The sequence below is a fragment of the Equus quagga genome, chromosome 18 (assembly GCF_021613505.1).
Source record: "Equus quagga isolate Etosha38 chromosome 18, UCLA_HA_Equagga_1.0, whole genome shotgun sequence".
NCBI lineage: Eukaryota > Metazoa > Chordata > Mammalia > Perissodactyla > Equidae > Equus > Equus quagga.
Genome location: NC_060284.1, coordinates 5,942,926 through 5,961,251, shown reverse-complemented (window position 1 = coordinate 5,961,251; position 18,326 = coordinate 5,942,926). Strand labels below are relative to the sequence as shown.

The following is an 18,326-nucleotide window of genomic DNA, read 5'->3' as shown; positions in this document are numbered from 1 at the left end:
AAAGGGCAAGTTCCATTCCTCAGAGCCTCTTTCCCTGTCCCAGTTTATCAAAAGCAATCAGCCTCAAATAATCCTCATGCCAAAGAGACATATCGTGGAGTGGCCATTTCCAGGTCCCCACACACGTCTCACCCTTGGGCTCCAGTGTTTGACTATTTACAAGTTCCTTCCTGTCTTCGACAGAGGCACTAATTTTGGGTATGCCTTCTTGGTTAGAAAAGCATCTTGTTTTGCTTGAATTTTTGAACCAATGATCTCAGGAAAGAACTGTTTCTGCAACACTTGCTTAGTATAGTTCTCTTTTTTCTTCTTATGTATGTAAAGAGGCCAGAATTGTCTCACTGCCCCCCAAAAAATGGATCATTTAAGAATAAATTCTTAATTTGTTGCTAAATGTTAATTATGAGTATTAGATAATAAGTTGTTTTCCATAACATAAGCATAAAGGAAATGTGTCTTCAGAAAATTGATGAAAATTCTGGCTATAAAAGTTGCAGAGGATTTATCTTAAATTAAGTTGAAAAGTGAAATTAGCAAAATGGCTAAGCGGCCTAACATGAGATGTTAATCGGAATTTAACGGTGTAGTCTTAGCGGTGGGAAAGACATAATAACACTCCGTCAAACCTTTGTTGGAGTTCTTTGTAGTATCGCCTTGATTATCGCATCCAGCAGTCCCACACAACCCATTCGGAGTCAGAATCCAATTATTTTATATTGGTTTCATGCTTTCACCCAAGAGAGCTCCATAAATGGTTTTTAATCACTTCTTTTATTTTAAATCAATAGTGTCTGCCAAGTGGGTAACATTTCCCATTAAAACATCACCTCCTATAATTGGTGTAATTACTTCATAAAAAGATAAACTGCAGCACAATTCGACAATCTTTGGGTTTATAAAATCTAATTACGTTCACAACACAATATTTTATTCTTAGTGATCACAAAAGAACATAAATTTGAACAAAATCCAGACATTTATGATAAAGCAGTTGGAAAGAAACAAGTTAATTATTGCATGTGGTGCACCTCTGTTGGCAGCCTCTGAGAGAAAGCTCCTTTTGCAAAGCCGTTCAGGCTGTAGGGAGGTTTGGGGGAGTCCTGGTCCCCTCCACCTGGGCCGGCAGGCTTGTGGCTGAGACGGAGAGTTTGGTACAGTCTGAGGTACAGGCTTCTCAAGGCTGGGCCAGGACCCAGCTCCCCTAGGTGTGGAGAGACCCCCGGCTTGGATTTCCATGCCGCACGTCTAGGCTGCTTCAGGGGCAGGTGGGAGTGGGGGCAGGCATGACCTTCAGCTGCTGTTTCAGCTGGAGATTTGCTTTCCCCTGGTTTACATTCTAAGCTTCTGCAACACATTTCCTTTGGAGAACGGGGATCAGCGGCTAAAATTTATTTTTGAAAGCCTCTGCCCTATGCCATAGTCATGCACTGCCTCTATCAAAGGGAGGATGGCTGAAAATAAAATAAAAGACGCTGGGAACACCGTCCGGACCAGGAGAGCCAAACAGCAACCCGTGTTACCTGAGAACCACAAGGTAAAACGCATAAGCCTTCTTATATCATCAATATCATTTCTAATGCTGGTGGAAACAAATTCCTCATTAAAAAAAGGATAAAAAAACACACACACAAACCAAGAAAACACCCCAAAACTGTACTTTAATTGTGCCTCCCCTTATTGCTTCTATGTAAGAAAAGGGAGGTAGGGGCGAGGAAGATTCTGGAACAGGAGGAAAATGGATTCCCCAGAATCAGCTTTAGTATTGTCCGGAATTGTGGCATTCCGTTTTCCTTCAGCATTACTGAGTAATGATCTGTCTTTGTTTCCTTGTATTTCTCTCCCCTTCTTTCCTCTCAAGGGTATCTCCAGGGGCTTTTTCTTCCTCTTTCTCTCTTCCTCCTCCTCCTTAACCCACGCTAAGAAGCATGACACATCCGTTTAGGAAGCAGCAACTTACAAAGGCTGTGAGACTCAGAGAGAGAAAATTGATAATACACCCAAGGGCTAGATGGAAATGTGAAAACATACACACTTGTCCCCCAAATCTATAGAAAATTCTGGCCGAGGAAGGGTGAGGTGGCAGGCGAGTGGGGCTTGGGGCAACTTGTGCAGGAGGGAAGAAAGTAGAGACACTAGCCACTGGAGAGTTTTTCTATCTAAGGGACTTATCATTGGCAAGCTGACTCTCATACGCTGGCTCCTGCCTGCGATTCAGATGGCAACGTCAGTGTCCCCTCCTGGGAGACACCTTTCCTGACCGCCCAGCATAGTGTGGCCACCAAGTCGCTTTCCACCACATTATCCCGTTTTACCTCTCTACACAGCACTTATTATTATCTGGCATTTTTCTCCTTTATTTTTTTCTGCCTGCCTCCATCTCCTATCCTCACGGGCTTCCCCACTGAAATGTAAGTTCCTAGAAGGATGATGACTTGGCCCCATGTGTTGTCTGTGTCTTGCTCCTAGAATATAAGCCCCAAGGTTTTGTTAACATCCACATCACTCCCAGTGCCTGGCACATAGTAGAGACATTCAACACTTCAGTGGATACGTGTTGAATAAAAGAATCAGGGAAAGACAACCGTTGCCCGTTTACCAAGGTCGCATTGCTGACAAGCAGCTGAAATTTTCCGGGAGTTGGGGTAGTGGCAGGCACGTTGCCTCCATTAGAGGCACAGCCTCAAGTTTTAGTCTGTTGGGGCCAAGAAGGGCTAATGGCACAGATGGCACTAGCAGTGTCCCCTCAGTGCTGAACAGTGATGTGGGTGTGGGGAAGGTACCATAGGAAGAGAAAGCAGCCGCTCCAGCAGGTAAGAAGGAGAAGTGGTAAGGGAGACGCCCGTGGCAATGGAAGCTGCACAGATCAAATAACGCTGCCACCCCTTAAGCTTGACAAAAGCTTTTTTGATATGCAGCAGATTATAATCATACTGAAATACACTATGAAAATATTCCTCACACGTTAACAGCTGTCTTCATCAGGTTGGTAAACATCAAAGATTTGTCTCAGTCTTTTGTTATTTCTACCTCAAATACGACCTGCCTCTTCGCTTCGTGAGATTCTCTCTTTGGAGAGGAGTAAAGCAAAGAGGTATAATCATTTACAAGCCAAGATATTTAATATTAGCATTTCATTAGTGACTCAAAATATGCTCCTTTCAGAATACGTGAAGTACAACAAATGTTTACACATTTAAGGATAAATAGAATAGAATTTCACAGCACGGGCTACTTTTTTTTACACTGTGAATAGTAATGATCCATTTTGAGGAAAAAGGGCTTTAGTGAATGATGTAAAGCAAAATAAAGAGGATTGTCAATGTGAAAAAAGAGATGGACTGTGATAAATTACTTATATGATGGACCTTATGCAGTCTGCATGGATAGAGTAACCACATGCTTTATCATCCAAACGGGATGCTTCTGAGAGTGAAGGGGCACGCTGGTCATAGTGAACTCTGGGACAACAGTCAGAAACCAGGACAAACCAAGGATGTACGGCCATCCTCCTCATGGGGACACTTAATGACAACAAAACAAAATGGCTTGCTCATGTGCTAAACACATGACAGGCAACTCGTTGTTTTTTGTTTAACTGCTTGATATGTTATAACAAAATTAAACTATTACATCTGAATATAAATTATTATTTTTGACAACTGTCAGAAGAGAAAGAGAAATTCAATGGGCAATGTACCCTATTTTCAAATCGTTCTGATCATTAGAAAATTTTTCCCCTTCACCATAAAAATGAATCGGTATAGAGAAGTCCGCTGGATACCATTTCTCAGCTTAAAATACGCATTTCATGTTTTTAAGATCACTCACCGTTCAACATTGACCTGGTTGGCAGATAGAGTTCATCTCAGGGCCCAGCCCTATTGGCCGTGCCCCTCAGGGGTGCCACGTTGACAGGATTCTGAGGCCACTTTAGGGCTCAGCAGAAAGGCACGTGGTGATCAGTTAGCGATGTCTGCAGAGACATGGGATGGGGGCAGTGGCAGGTGTGGCAAGTATTGCCACCTCAGATTTGGACAAATGTCTGTTTTAACAACACTTTTCTGACATATATCTAGTACATGGTTGATGACTAAAGAAATAATCCCTCCTTGCTGATCCGCTGCATCTGCTACCTCGTTAACTCTACTTAGTGTGATTGATGCACCAACTACGCCACGGGAGGAAAATGCATCACTCTAACGTGAATGAAGACAGCCACCTCATGATCGCCACACGTCACCGTTTCATAGCTCTCTTAGGCCAAAATCAAAAGAAGGAAAGATCAGATCCCTAACATCTGAATGGAAAGTGATAGAAAAAAATAACACAGCAAACAGGCTAGTTAATGGCGCCTCTGTTTCTATCCTTGACTTATTTTGTTCTTGGGGGCTATGTTTTTGCCTACTCAAGAGAATTTTAAGCAACAAAATGAAAATTAAATTTGCTTCTCCCCTTGCAAGCAAATATTAATGTCTCAACTTTAAAAAACTATTTTCAGCATTTATTTCACTGCCTCGTATTGTGTATTATTTATCCTTCATACAGCAGAGAGACCTGTTCTGTGCCTTGCAATGAGGAAAAATAAAAAGGATGTAGTCGATACTTTGAAAAAAATACAGGAAATATCACTAATATCGCTGCTTCTTTTGTGACCATGAAGTATGTTCCATCTTTGTCTTTTTTTTTTTTTTTTTGAGGAAGATTAGCCCTGAGCTAACTACTGCCAGTCCTTCTCTTTTTGCTGAGGAAGCCTGGCTCTGAGCTAACATCCGTGCCCATCTTCCTCTAGTTTATACGTGGGACGCCTACCACAGCATGGCTGCCAAGCAGTGCCATGTCCACACCCAGGATCCGAACCAGCGAACCCCGGGCCGCTGAGAAGCAGAACGTGCGAACTTAAACGCTGCGCCACCGGGCCAGCCCCAGTATGTTCCATCTTTGGATCTCAGTTTTCTAATTGTCAAAAGTAGGCAGAATTAAATTCACATTGAGGGGTGAGCTCCAACTGGATTGTAAGGCGGCGTGCCCTTATTCATCTTGACTCCACAGCTCTACTCTTCCAAGAGTGAGATCCTGTTGAAGTGGCTTTCCAAAATATTTTGTGGAAAATAAGGATTAATAGATGGCAACTCCTCGTTCATGATCCCCAAACAGGAGACGAAGTCATCAGGCAGCAGGTTCTGTTCTGGAACAGTTTCATCGGGCGAAGCATTTTCCAGGAGCACGGGGCTTTCCCTCTCTACTGAGTTTTGCGTGTCCGGGGGACTGCACTCTCCTTGATTTAAAATGAGGCTTAATTCTTCGAGGAATAGAGTGTTGCTCAGTGAATTCATAGTTGCGACAGAAAGAGCAAAATTAGGATATTGTTTAACCCTGGCATTCTTTCCCAGGTCCAAGGAAGCAACCGGCCCGAGGGTTGAGGAAGCTGTCTCATCACCATTGCCGACATGGTTTCCCCCGGTGAGAAAATTGGAAATCTGGGGTTTGTAGCCGGTGTTGAGATCAGGAATGTACACGACTGTCGTACTGGTGAGTAGTGACTTCTGCAGGCGGTCCCTGGGCTCCAGAGATGCTGCATTCTTGTCCTTGTAGGCCGTGGGCTTGTGTTCTTCTGGGAGAAGGATTTCTATCTCTGTAATCACCGGATCAACATATAGGACCTGTTCACTGGAACTATTATTCATAAATTCATTTTTTTCCTGGGAAGAAAAGACATTGTTTTATTTTACAAAACTCATTTAAAGAGGCCAACTGGATAATTGAATCAGGACTGGAATTCAGCTTTCCCTCAACCTTCCTTCCCCTCCCTTTTCTCCTGTTGTTTCTCTTCCCATACGATTTCCTGCTTTTGTCTTGTGTTATCCTGCTTGATTCCAAATCTTTATTAAATTCTCCCATGAGGAGACTGAAGGAAAGGAATAATAAAAATAATGCGCAGTTTAAGCACATGTCTTGACTTAAAAATTTTAAAGAGAAAGAAATGTCTTGCATAGTAACTTGCATATTATTTCAGGGCCTTCTAAAATTTGGATTTTGGAATATGTTGGAATATTTCTTAATATAATGGGGCCTTACTACAGGAAAATATTTTGGTGCTTAAATAAAAGAAAAGAGGAGAGGAGACTCCTATTTTGCTGCCGTTCGAGAAGAAGGTTGTAATAAATGCTTTGTGCTGAGTTTCTAAAGGTGTGTGGTTACTTACAATTCAGACATGTTCGTGATGACTGGGAGGGTGAGTGAAGGAGATTTTTATTTGTATAAAAGCCTGATGACTCTTCTGGGTAAGAAAAGGACTCGAGGCCTTCGGGTTGACGGCTAGCTTCCCAGGGTAAACAACTGTCACCCAACACCATTATAGAATTATAGCCGCCTGCTGTGAACTGAAAGTTTGTGTCACTCTAAACCTCATATCTTGAAGCCCTAATCCCCAATGTGATGGCATTCGGAGGTGAGGCCTTTGAGGGGTAATTAGGTCATGAGGGTGGAGCCCTCACCAATGGGACTAGTGCCCTTCTAAGTAGAGACAGGAGAGAGACAATCTCTCTCCAGCATATGAGGACACAGCAAGATGGCGGCCCTCAGCAAGAGAGCTCTCCCCAGGAACCAAAGCTGCCAGTGTCGTGATCTTGGACTTGCCAGCCTCCAGGACAGTGAGAAACAAAGTCTGTTGTGTAAGCCACCCAGCCTGTGGCATTCTGTTATAGCAGCCCAAGCTGAGTAGAACACTACCCCTGAGTCTTTGAGCAGAAAACAAAGCCTCATCTGAGGGAAACCCTAAGGTTCACTTCTAACTCCAGGAGCCCAGGATGGGAAGGAAGTTTGGCAAAAAGGAAGACCTTCAATAAAGCAGTGTGAAGTGTCATTCAAATTTTCTTCAGCCTCCGCCTCCCCAGGGAACTTGCCGGGTTTGGGTTGGGATGGGCAGACATGTAGTCCAAGGTCAGAAAAAGTCAAAGGAACTAGACAGGCTACAGGAAACTGGGAATGCAAGGCGGCTGCGCTCTGAGGCAGGAGGCGTTCGCTTCAGGCTGAGTGGGGCATGGGCGGAAGTCGGACCACAGTGAAGGACACAGAAGAGCAACAGGGAGTATTCCAGAGTGAAGACAATACAGGAAGAAGAGGACCTGATCACAACGAGGTCAGGGACAATGCTGTGAGCCACAGGAAGTCCCCAATTCCCTAGGATAATTACTAGAGGAGCAAGATAGAACCGTAAGTGGAATGAACATCAAGACTACAGAACCTGTAGTTCTGAGAATATGCTCTTGTCGTGTGGTTAATTAACTATGTACTTCATTACACATGTGGGTTCAGTTGTTCTAGAGCATCCCTCCACTGTTAGTAGGCAGCATTACCTCCTTTGAAATCAGCCCCGTCCACACCCTTTCCGTCCTTCCAGTATCAAGGGTCCGTCCTCCTTTTGGGATCACCAGTGACCTGCTCCTTGTCACATCCCATAGACTCATTTCACTTCTTATGTTGCAGACCCTCTACCAAGTGTTCAGCCCTGTGGAGCCTTGCTTCTCGACGCTTTGCCCACACGTCCCTGCACTCATTTCTCTGGCCATCCTATTCCGCCTCTTTCCTAGGACCACGTCACTTCCATCTGGAAACCCCTCACTGACTCCTCATTGTCTCAAGCACTACTTCTGAGCCCTTTAACAGTGTCCTCAACACATGCTGTGTGATGAAATCCCTCGGGAAGCTTTGGAAAAGACTGGTGCCTGGATGTCCCCTGCCCTCCCTCTCGCAGAGATCCTGGGTGGTGGCCTGGGTGTTGGGATCCTAACACAGCTGGGAACTGCTGTCTTGGGGACCTCTCTGAGGCTGGGGAAGGAGTTGTTTAATGGGCTCACCAGAGCTCCAAATAGAGCCACTTGTATTTGTTTTACAAATACTTGTCTTCCTCTTATCATTGGAACCAAAGTGTCCGTGGCTACAAACAAACAAACAAAAAATTTGTTTGAAAACTATTGGTCAACAGCATGAAGTCTGAATTCCATGACAACAAGACCTTCTGTGACCTGATCCCAGTAACCACTCCAACGTTATTCCAGCCATTATTCACATCAAGCTTTTCGATAAGGCAACACCCAACACGCTCTTCTCACTCCTGCGCCTTTGCTCTTGTTGTCCTCTCTATTGTGAATGTCCTGTTTCTCCTGAGCAAATCCTTCTCATCTTTCCATGTGTTTCCTCTGTACTCCCATCATTTCTGTCTCTGCACCTACACTGCCGCATTGCAATGCTTGGATGATGTGTCTGTCCCATCGACTGGGTTTTGAGCCCCTTGACAGCCAGGCCAGAGTGCCGGAAAGTAGGAGAAGCACACATAGCAGATTCCTTCCCCTCCTCCACAATCAGCCACAGTTCCCCCATAACCAGCAAAGTCCCTTATACCCTCTGGGTCTTCCCAGCGCACCCTTCTCTCCCTTGCTGAACTGGAAACATGGCTCACCCCTGGTAACACCATATCCCACAGTCCTCTCATATTTATCTTCTCTAATTCCATCGGGTCTCAGGAATGAAGTGGTGTCCTCCTTGGGCTCCACCTGCTTCTCCAATTTCATGCAAGACGGGGACTCCCTTTGTGTCTTTGAGGCTCATTCTGCTGAGATTTTCTGCCCTCCTCCTTTCATCCCTGAAGACACCTACCAATTGCTTGTGACTCTGGCACCTGGCCCACAATCTTCCACTCCACTTTTCTCTTTTGAATAGCATTGTTTCTTTCTTCCATCTCTCTTTTCTCCCCCTAACTCCATTCTCTCATCTGTCTTAAGTATGATTTGAAATACGTATAATTTTGTTGCTACTTATGTTTATATAGTTGTGCTAATATGCACACACATTTATTAATTTGAACAGAAATTCTGCTCTAATTATTTGGACTGCACTCTTGGTCTCAGCTGCCATTTAGTTTTTATTTAATGGTTGTACTTACCTGTAGCATTTTCACAACATTACTGTTTTCCAAATCAGGGATATCTTCATGAAGCCACTTTGGTATTAGCAATAAGATTCTTCGTTTAATTCTAAAAACCAAAAATGACTTATTAGAAGAAGCATTTCATTTTGGGACCGGTGCAGACAATCGTGTGGGAGATTAGAAAATCAACTAGACTGGTATGCATAATAAAAATCAAACTTTCTGACGCAGGAGCTAAGATTTCCATCTCTCACTTTAAAAAGTTAAGTGGGAAGTTGATTCAATATCTTTGCAGATTTTCCTCCTTTCTCTATGGCTCTGCTTCTCTCTAATGAGCCGGAACATTTAAAAACACACTAGATTCAAGATAAGTGGGAGAATCACCCCGGAAGTGACACTGTACACGTGTTAAACACGGTAGACCATGACAAGCAGGAGAGGCCAGTGTGGAAAAGTCTGGAAGACTTAAGGGATATTTTGCAGAACTTTCCAAGGTGACCATAACCACAGAAAAATATTAAAGAAAAGAATGTTGTGTAAGAAAACCACATAATTTGAGCTCCTCTAATTCTGAATTTGTAATGATTACAAATACGGTTGAAATGATAGTGGTGACGCCAAACCTCGGTGATGTGGACGGAGCAGGAGGCTGACGAGGTTGTTTTGCAGTGGTGTGGCACAGCGAGAAGACTGGTTTTTAGTTAGCCTGGGTGCTTATTAACGATCACTGGGGTGGGGTGAAGGAAAGAAGAGGGAGAAGCTGTGAACACCCCGCTTCGTCCCACAGGCTGTCCTTTGGCACCGCCATTGTGTTGAAAGCGCTTTCTGCTTTTTACAGTACAAATTGATTTGGGCAAAGAGGTTGTACCAGGAACTTAGAACAGACTAAGCTGATCTCTGGCGCATTTTTACGTGTTAATAATGGCCCATTAACCACAGATCTGACTTGTTTATCTGTTTAAGCTGCTTCTCTAAGGACTTTTACTAAGTAGCAACCAAAATGGCTGGATGAACTCTGGGAGCCCAATTTGACTCTGAACTGTAGGGTAAAAATAATTTCTTTACACATATTTATATAATTAATGATTCAGCTTTTTTACCAATTCACACTCTCTTTCTATATCTAAACAGACTCAATTAGTAAGTTCACATATTGTAGAAAAGTTTTTATACAGAATGCTGATACAGTGAGAACATATTTATATATATATCTATTTTTTTTTTTACCTATTCTTGGTTTCATTATATTTAAAATGTTTCGCCCTCTGTTTTCCAATTCTGTTTCTGAAGAAAGGCTTTTATAAATAATGTATAGTTACAGCAAATAATAGTATCTGCTCACATGTAAAAAGTTGTATCGGAATTGTCTCTTCTTTCTTTTGTCTTTTTAAAAAGAATACCTATTTAAATAATTAAACTAGCAAAGAATTGTCCTATTTTCTTATATGTCATTACCGATAGATAGTTAACTTTTAGGTTATTCTTAGTAACAAGCTTAATGTTATTTCAAATTTCACACTAAATAGGATATCTTTGGATAACAACACAAATATTACTATTTTTATGTGGTACAAGTTTGAATATTAAGATATTTCAAAGGGCTTTATAATCAAGTATACATTAAAATAAAGTTCCATATTAGTTTGCCCACCTCACAAGAATACCAGGGATGTGTTTATTAATGTGTAACTTAAATACTTAAGTTCTGAGAAAAAAGCCTAGTATGCTCTATTTAGTAAATAAAAAAATTACTAGTATACTCTATTTAGAATAGCTCATTCCAAATCTTTCTACTGCATTTCGATTATAAATTTGAAAAAAAGAAAGATGATCTCATGAAGCAAGTGATGGCGAGAAAGAGAAACCCAGAGCAGGGCGGGCACAGAGCAGCCGTGTGTGTGAAAATCTGTCATGTGGCTGGGGGACCACCCCATCAAACAACGCTGGTCTAGTAACGGATTAAAAATACTCAGTGAAGCCGGCAAATTTCGGAAAGTGAAGGCCTTGAGCTCCTCCAAGTCTCATTTTCCAATAACTAGACATAGATCTTTACTAATACTATGTCGGAAAAAAAATGATTGAAGGAGGCCAAAGAGAACGGGCACTGGGGCTAGATGCCAAAACACCAACACAACTGGCATCGAAACGAGGAATTCAGATGCTGCCGCTTCTCTTCCCGCCAATTCCGGGGACTCACTTGGGTGGAATTGGAGGCGGGGGACGCTGTGAGCACTCTGAAGAATCCAGCACTGTAGGTAAACTGGAGGGCAGCGAGACAAGGCTGCGTAGTGAAGGAGAGAACATGGCTGTGATCAGCCAGGTCTGGACTCCTGGCTTCGGGCTTAGTGACCTTGGGCTGACCACTTCACCTCTCTCAGCCTCCTCCTCTCAGTCACCTGTGGAACAGGCCTTTGAGCTTTTCTGGCAGGGTCATTGTGAGGATAAACGAATGACGTTTGTAAAGCGTTTGGCGTGAGTAGGTACTCATTAAACACTCTTCCTTTCGTTTTTCCTTTCTCTGAATAAAAATGTTTACGGATTTTTCTAGTAAATAACTGAATTGACTATATTTGGGTGGCACAAATATGTGGTTTAAATCAGCAAACAGAAATTTGACAAAAACCTACCCAGTTCGGAGGGATCGGTTAAAGATCCCAATCAAAGAGAGAATCGACAACATGACAGCAAAGGAGACGGTTCCCGATAACAGGTGAATGTCTTGTTGCCCGTTGTCTGAAAGGAAAGAAAAAGAATTTTAGCTAAGCATTCGTGTCCGTGTGATGCCAGAATCATTGCTCTCTCTACTCTGCTCAAAGCGAAGGTCATTGACCTCAAAGGAAAAGAGGGAGGGGGAATAAAATTAACCTTTATCTTGGACTTTAGTGACAGCCCTTCCAAACTGCTCACGGTTACCTCTTGTTTGAGAGAACTGAGCTGCATGTATCTGATGTCAGCGGGTTTCTAGAAGTGCATCTCTGGCAAATGTGGTCAGCATTAGACAGTTTTCTGAGCTTATGCATGCATATTTTATATAAAAGTTTCAGTGATAAACCTCATTTGGTTTGTTGGACACAAGTAAGAATTTCCAGTTGCTTGTAACAGACTCTAAAGTTGGCCACAGTCACAACTGAGGTTTTTAATTTTTTTTTAACCTTTTGTGCAAGAGAGAAGTTATGCACAACTTGTCATCATTCTTCAAAATCCATTGTTCATCAATTTTTTCCTGCTGAGAAATGACATTCACTCTACTTAGAACAATATATAAGAAAGAAATCCAAATTGCTATATATCTTGCTCTCACATTTTATTTTAAAAACAATGCTTTTCTTGCATTTTGAAGTTGAATTAATCACCTGAAATTTTTAAATAATTAATATAATATATTCAACATGTGTTACCTACCGGGCTCATCACATATTCTCCCTAGTGCATGAAAAACTCTATTTCCTATTTTCAAATATAGACTATAATTGACACAAATTACACTGGAGTTGGTTCTGAGCCGTGCTGGGTACTGGCCTCCCTTCTGTGCTCCTTCCTGCCTTCCTCCCTCCCTTTGGCAAATATTTATGGGATATTTACCACGTGAGGGACACTCTATGAGCCGTGCCCTGGTGATTCCCCAGCTGCACCTACCATACACTTGGGGGTCTCAGGGTGCCCAGCCCCTGTCCTAAAGACTATGGGTGGGCAGGGGCCCGAGCAGCTGAGCTCACTCCAAAGCCCCAGTAGGGTATGGGATTAGTGCTTTCCTAGGACTAAAACTCTATTGCTAAAGATTTCAAACAACTAATGGGAGGTCATGCTGCAACATACCCTTGGGCATTCGTGCCTGGAAGAGGATAGAGAATCCCCACATCAAGATGGGGCCGGCAGAGCAATCTAAGGAGGAGAGCAGAGTGACTGAGAACACAACCTGAGAAACCCGGTTTAAAGTGGACTCTGCCATTTACTAGCTCCCTAACCCCAGGGCATAATTACAAACTTGCTGAAGCTCCAGTTTCCTCTTCTGTAAGACAGAGACAATGGTCCCTGTGAAATCGGCTGCTGAGAGCCCCTAGCCTCTACGATTCCCACGGAAACATCAAGGTGCAGGTCTGGGTGGGCATCCGTGATTAGGGGTCTGTTCTGAACCTTAGCGCTTGGCTCCTGGTTGATTCGCATCTGCAAGTTCAGGGCGCCCTCACCTTCTTCCTGTTTCTCTAGGACACTTACCACCACCTGACCTTCTTTTACGGTTTTTCTCCCCTGTCTGTCTAGAATGGAAGCTCCATGAAGACAGGGGCTGTGTTCATTTTTTCACTGCTGACTCCTCAGCCCCCAGAACAAGTGCCTGGCACAGAGTGGCGCTTAATGAATATTTGTTGAGCAGATAAACGAAAGTCTAAAGAATGTCAATATAACCTGCAAAAGTTCTTATACTACTCCTGCCGTATTTCTGTGCAGGAGATAAACGGTCTACGTGGTCAGTGGGGAATAGTCATGCCTGAAATTTTTCCATCTGAAGTTTCTCTTTAAAGTTGCATTTGTCCGTTGTACAACCTGATCTAATATCTTTTTATGCTTAAAACATCTAGGTACGTTCACCAATGGAAAATACTGAGTCACACTAACAAATAAAACGGGAGCTGGTTTGTATAATAGAAAGAAGGCAGACTTCAGGATTTAAAAAAACAGGATTTGGGGTCTTGGAGTTTTGGGGTCTTGAGCCCAGCACCTACTGAAATGAAAATGTATCCAATCCATAGCAAAAGGTGGCAAAATCCACCTAAACCACTCCTGAAATTCAATTTTAAGCAGATCTTTGTTGACTATTTTCCTATAGAAAGCATATGGCATATCTTATTATCTAGAAACAGGCCTGACGCAGGAATTTTCACTATAGAGGGTTCAAATGGATGATTAGTAAAGACTACTCAAAAAACCTGACTAGCATTTTCTTACCAGAAGTAAGGTGCCCTTTAAAAAGGGAAGTAATTAGAAGCCCAGAATTCTGAGAATCATGTTGGAATGATTTCCGCGTGACCTGGGGAACTGAAACGAAAGCAGAATAGCATTAATCTCTTACATTTTTGCACTCAGGTTGACCAGTTTCCTGAGTGTTTCTTCCCTTGTTTGGAGATGATTAAAGTAAAACAGTAGCTTTAATAGGCTCGAAAGATGGACTGAAAGCAGTGGCCTCCAAGTATGTGTGTCCCGTCTTCTTTCTATTTAATTGGGTAAATCCTAAGGGGGAGACACTGAGAGGACGATAAAAACTACCTAGGGTTTGTAAACCTTCAAAGCGTGCCCACTAATTTCGTGAGGCTCCTAGGCAGCAAATAGCGAGGAGCTTTATTTCATTCACTGAGCCAGAAAAATGCACCATAACTGGTCTCTGCTTGGTTCCTTCCAGTAGACGGTGCAATAAAGTTCAGGTTTCCGTAAGAGTCTCCAAGACGTGTCACTTCTGCCTTTGCACAGTCTTTTTTTTTTTTTTCTTTTGAGGAAGATTAGCCCTGAGCTAACTGCTGCCAATCTTCGTCTTTTTGCTGAGGAAGACTGGCCCTGAGCTAACATCCGTGCCCATTTCCTCTACTTTATATGTGGGATGCCTACCACAGCATGGCTTGCCAAGCAGTGCCATGTCTGAACCTGGGATCCGAACCGGTGAACCCCAGGCCACCAAAGCAGAACGTGCGCACCTAACCGCTACACCGCCGGGCCGGCCGCTGCACTGTCTTTGAGATGCTGTTGGAGAACAGCATCTTGGCTCCACATAAGGAGCCCAGTTTTGATTAGTTGCCACTTTGAGGATGTAACACGGGGATGGAATGCCATTAATGACTTCCCTCTGCTCCTTTCCCGCTGGCAAGGATCCTGGCCAGCCCTGTCTAGTCATAAAGGCTGTCAGGACACTGCTGATGAAAGCTTCTGACCAGGGTGGGGTGACCAGCCTTGGCAGCTAACTCGCTTTTAGTCTGAACTCAAAAGAATCCTGGAGCTTCCTTACCCATCTCCTCTCTCCTGATAATTAAAAGCTGTCGATGGTGACTTCAAGGACGTGACTCTCCCAGCTGGCAGACGACATTCCTGAAAATGGTTCTAAGCTCTGGAGTCCCAAGAGTGCCTCAAGCCCTATTTATTCAGTCTTCCAATTCTTTTTAAAGAATTACTTTTGGGGCCAGGGAGAAATCACAACTTGAAGTGTCCTTAACTGCCACCGAGATATCGCAGGCCTGTATAATGAGCTATGTGGCCTGGGCAACTCTCTTTGAGAAAAATATCATAGAGTTCCAATAAAAAGGTTCCTACAGGTCTTTGGAAATTTTTGAAAAAGTCTGATCTGAGTGTAGGCACAGGCTCAGTGGAAGGGAAGTTTTCTAAGAACAATGAGTGGGAGATTTTAGAAGATAACATCAGAAAAACCGAAAGCTCTTTCCTGTGTTTTTATTCTGGCTTCTCTGCAGCAAGAGGACAATGTTTCACTGTGAATTGTGACAAATCAGAAATTCTTTTCAGCTTCTCAGTGCTTCACTAAGTCTCTTTTGTTCCCAAGTATGTGGTTCCATCGAACTGCGAGGGAGCAAGGTTGTGCTCCAACGGCCAACAGCCAGGTTTTTTCACCTAAATTATTGTTTTACAGGTTTAAGCTCATTCTCAGGGAGCCCAAGCAGGAGTCTGTGATACTCTGAAATTTTAAGAATAGCAATATTACATTAAAGTGTAAAAAAATTTTCGGTTTGGCAAGATCATGGGTTTATAGCGTAAGTTGCTGGATTATTTTTGTTTTCACTTTCATGATTTTAAAATTAGCATTTTTATTTAAAAGTAACACATGGTGCTGTCGGTCCAGGTTAGTAAGGAGCCAGCTCAGTGGTGTAGTGGTTAAGTTTTCACACTCTGCTTTGGCAGCCCAGGGTTGGCGGGTTAGGACCTGGGTGTGGTCCTACGCACTGCTCATCAAGCCATGAGGGGGCAGCGTCCCACATAAAAATAGAGGAAGATTGGCACAGACGTTAGCTCGGCAACAATACTCCTCATCAAAAAATAAATAAGTAAATATATAAATATGGAGTATTCTTTTTAAAAATACAGTTTAGTGTAATTCTGTTGTATAAACTGCAGAAGGTTATTTGGCATTGAAATTTGGTTATTAATTTGCATCACATAAAGATAATTTTCACATCTGAATAGGGCTTTATTAGTCCTAATAGAAAAAAAATATCATCTTCCTTTAGAATCTTTTTGTTATCATAGTTTCAAATTAACCAACTGCATTAATTTAAATTAGATTAAATTAAAGACATTTAAAAGAGATGCTTAATTATCAGAGGGTAATTTCACAGAGAATCAGATATCTGAAGTGACACAATTTGTAAGCAAGATTGTCAGAGAAGAAATCCAGCCCGATGACAAAATTTTCAAGCATAGGACTGAAATGAAGCCATATAGACTATATTCTTCACAGCATACTGCCACCAAGTGGCTAGGTCACTTCTTTTTCTTTCTTTCTTTTTCTTGTGAGGAAGATTGGCCCTGAGCTAACACCTGTGCCAGTCTTTCTCTATTTTGTATGTAGGATGCCGCCACAGCATAGCTTTCACAAGTGGTGTGTAGGTCTGTGCCTGGGATCCAAACCTGGAAACCCTGGGCCACCAAAGCAGAGTGGGTGAACTTAACCACTACACCACGAGGCCAGCACCCTAGGTCACTTCTTTTAAAATCATAGTTAACATTTTTCATTATAAAAGCAGTAGCTATAATATAGAAAAGAATTTTAACAGGAAAAATAAACAGGAAAGAGAAAGAACTATCCCTAATCCCATCCCCTTAATTCACTTGCTATTAGTATTTTATAGTATTTCCAAGAATATTAACACACAAAGGCATTCACAAACACAGAATGGTGTACACACACAGAGCCTTTACAGCTGAAAAACGTTGTTTATATCAGCTCCAGTCATCAGTGTATTGCTTAATGTGCCAGGAAAATCTCATGACATTTTCATTATTTATTTAATGTCTGTGGAGTTATGTCCATAATGAGACCAGTCTGTGCCTGTAGAACATTAAATTGTGCTTCTTACTCCGCGGCACGTACTTGAGTATACTCAGAAATCCCAAATCATCTGTAATATGGTAAGAATGTTTATATAACTTATACACACTGACATTGGACTTTAGAGTTGGTCTTCAAGAAGATAATGTGCTCAGAGGGAACTTAGAGTGGTTTCAAACAAAAAAATATGTAGTTCCTTATTCCTGGACAGAGCTAGAAGTATAACATAACAATATTCTGTGGCCCATCAAATACCAGCCTAATTTAATCAAATCTGCACAAAAGGCCTTGGTTTTAGTGATAATGCATTCCATCTGTTCCTTAGGGTGATAATCAGTCTTCCCAGCCCTTCCCTCTGTGTCCCCCGCCACGGGGCGAAGCGAGTTTTGCTTTTCTTTTTAAGCGACCATTTACTGGGGACTAGTTATGTTCCTGGTAATGTACTAGACTTGACCTGTTCTCCTTCTCTGAATGCTTACAACAACCTAATCAGGTAGATAAGACTATTGTCCTCATTTTACGGGAGTGGAAACTAAGTTGTGGAAAGGGTAAATGACTTGCCCAGAGTCACCCGGGTCGGGGTCGAAGACTGACAATTCCCATCCAGTTCTGACAACGTCTGTGCTGGTCACTGGCCCCCGTACTTATCACCTCACTTCCGCAGCAGGATGGCTCCAGGCTCCCGTGCTAAGGCTTGTCCCTGGCTCTCCTGGGGGCGTGCCACAGTGTAGGAGGCACCCCACCACAATGGGCTATGGTTGGCCCAAGCCAATTAGCACTGATTTCTAGAATCTTTTAGTCTAGAGTTATTTTCTTCTGACAACCAACTATTTTCCTTGATTATACAAGCAATACATGCTAATTGTAGGATGCTTGAAAGTATAGAAGAGTATCGAGAAGAAAGTACAATTTTATCATTGTTCCCAAACTAGACACAGCCATTTTTCTACATTTGTGTATGTCTGAGCCCCTAGTAGAAATCATGCTCTTCACTAAATGTTGTCTTGTTTTTTCTTTCAATATTATGTCATGAACATTTCCTCATTTTATTAAGAATTGCTCAGAACTGTCATACTAATGGCGATTTAATATTTCATCATTTGCACTGTATTTATTCAATCAGCCCTTTATTGAGAAACTGATAGCTTGCCGGTTTCAAACACCAGATTTGGACTCAGACAAAACTCAGTTCAAGTCCCGGCTCCACCGCTCGGAGTTGCACGGCCCTGGGGAAGTTGCTCCACCACTCTGTGACTCACTTTCTTCATCTGTAAAATTGGATGATAACAGCACTTCATTCCTGAGGTCTGAGGGCAGTTCACCTCAAGCACTCGGTACCATGCCTTCACAAATTGAAAG

General features: G+C 42.6%; 1 protein-coding gene across 1 annotated transcript in view; it reads right to left on the bottom strand.

The window, feature by feature from the left end:
• Positions 1 to 4,994: 4,994 nt before the first annotated feature.
• The window catches only part of IL23R (interleukin 23 receptor), a 52,550-nt gene continuing 39,218 nt past the window's right edge, over positions 4,995 to 18,326 (bottom strand). The window contains exons 7-10 of the mRNA XM_046645861.1: positions 13,871 to 13,960; positions 11,554 to 11,659; positions 8,942 to 9,032; positions 4,995 to 5,699 (exon numbers count right to left, since the gene is read on the bottom strand). Of these exons, the coding sequence (XP_046501817.1) occupies positions 5,052 to 5,699; positions 8,942 to 9,032; positions 11,554 to 11,659; positions 13,871 to 13,960 (935 nt within the window). The 3' untranslated portion in view covers positions 4,995 to 5,051. The remainder of the gene's footprint in view (positions 5,700 to 8,941; positions 9,033 to 11,553; positions 11,660 to 13,870; positions 13,961 to 18,326) is intronic.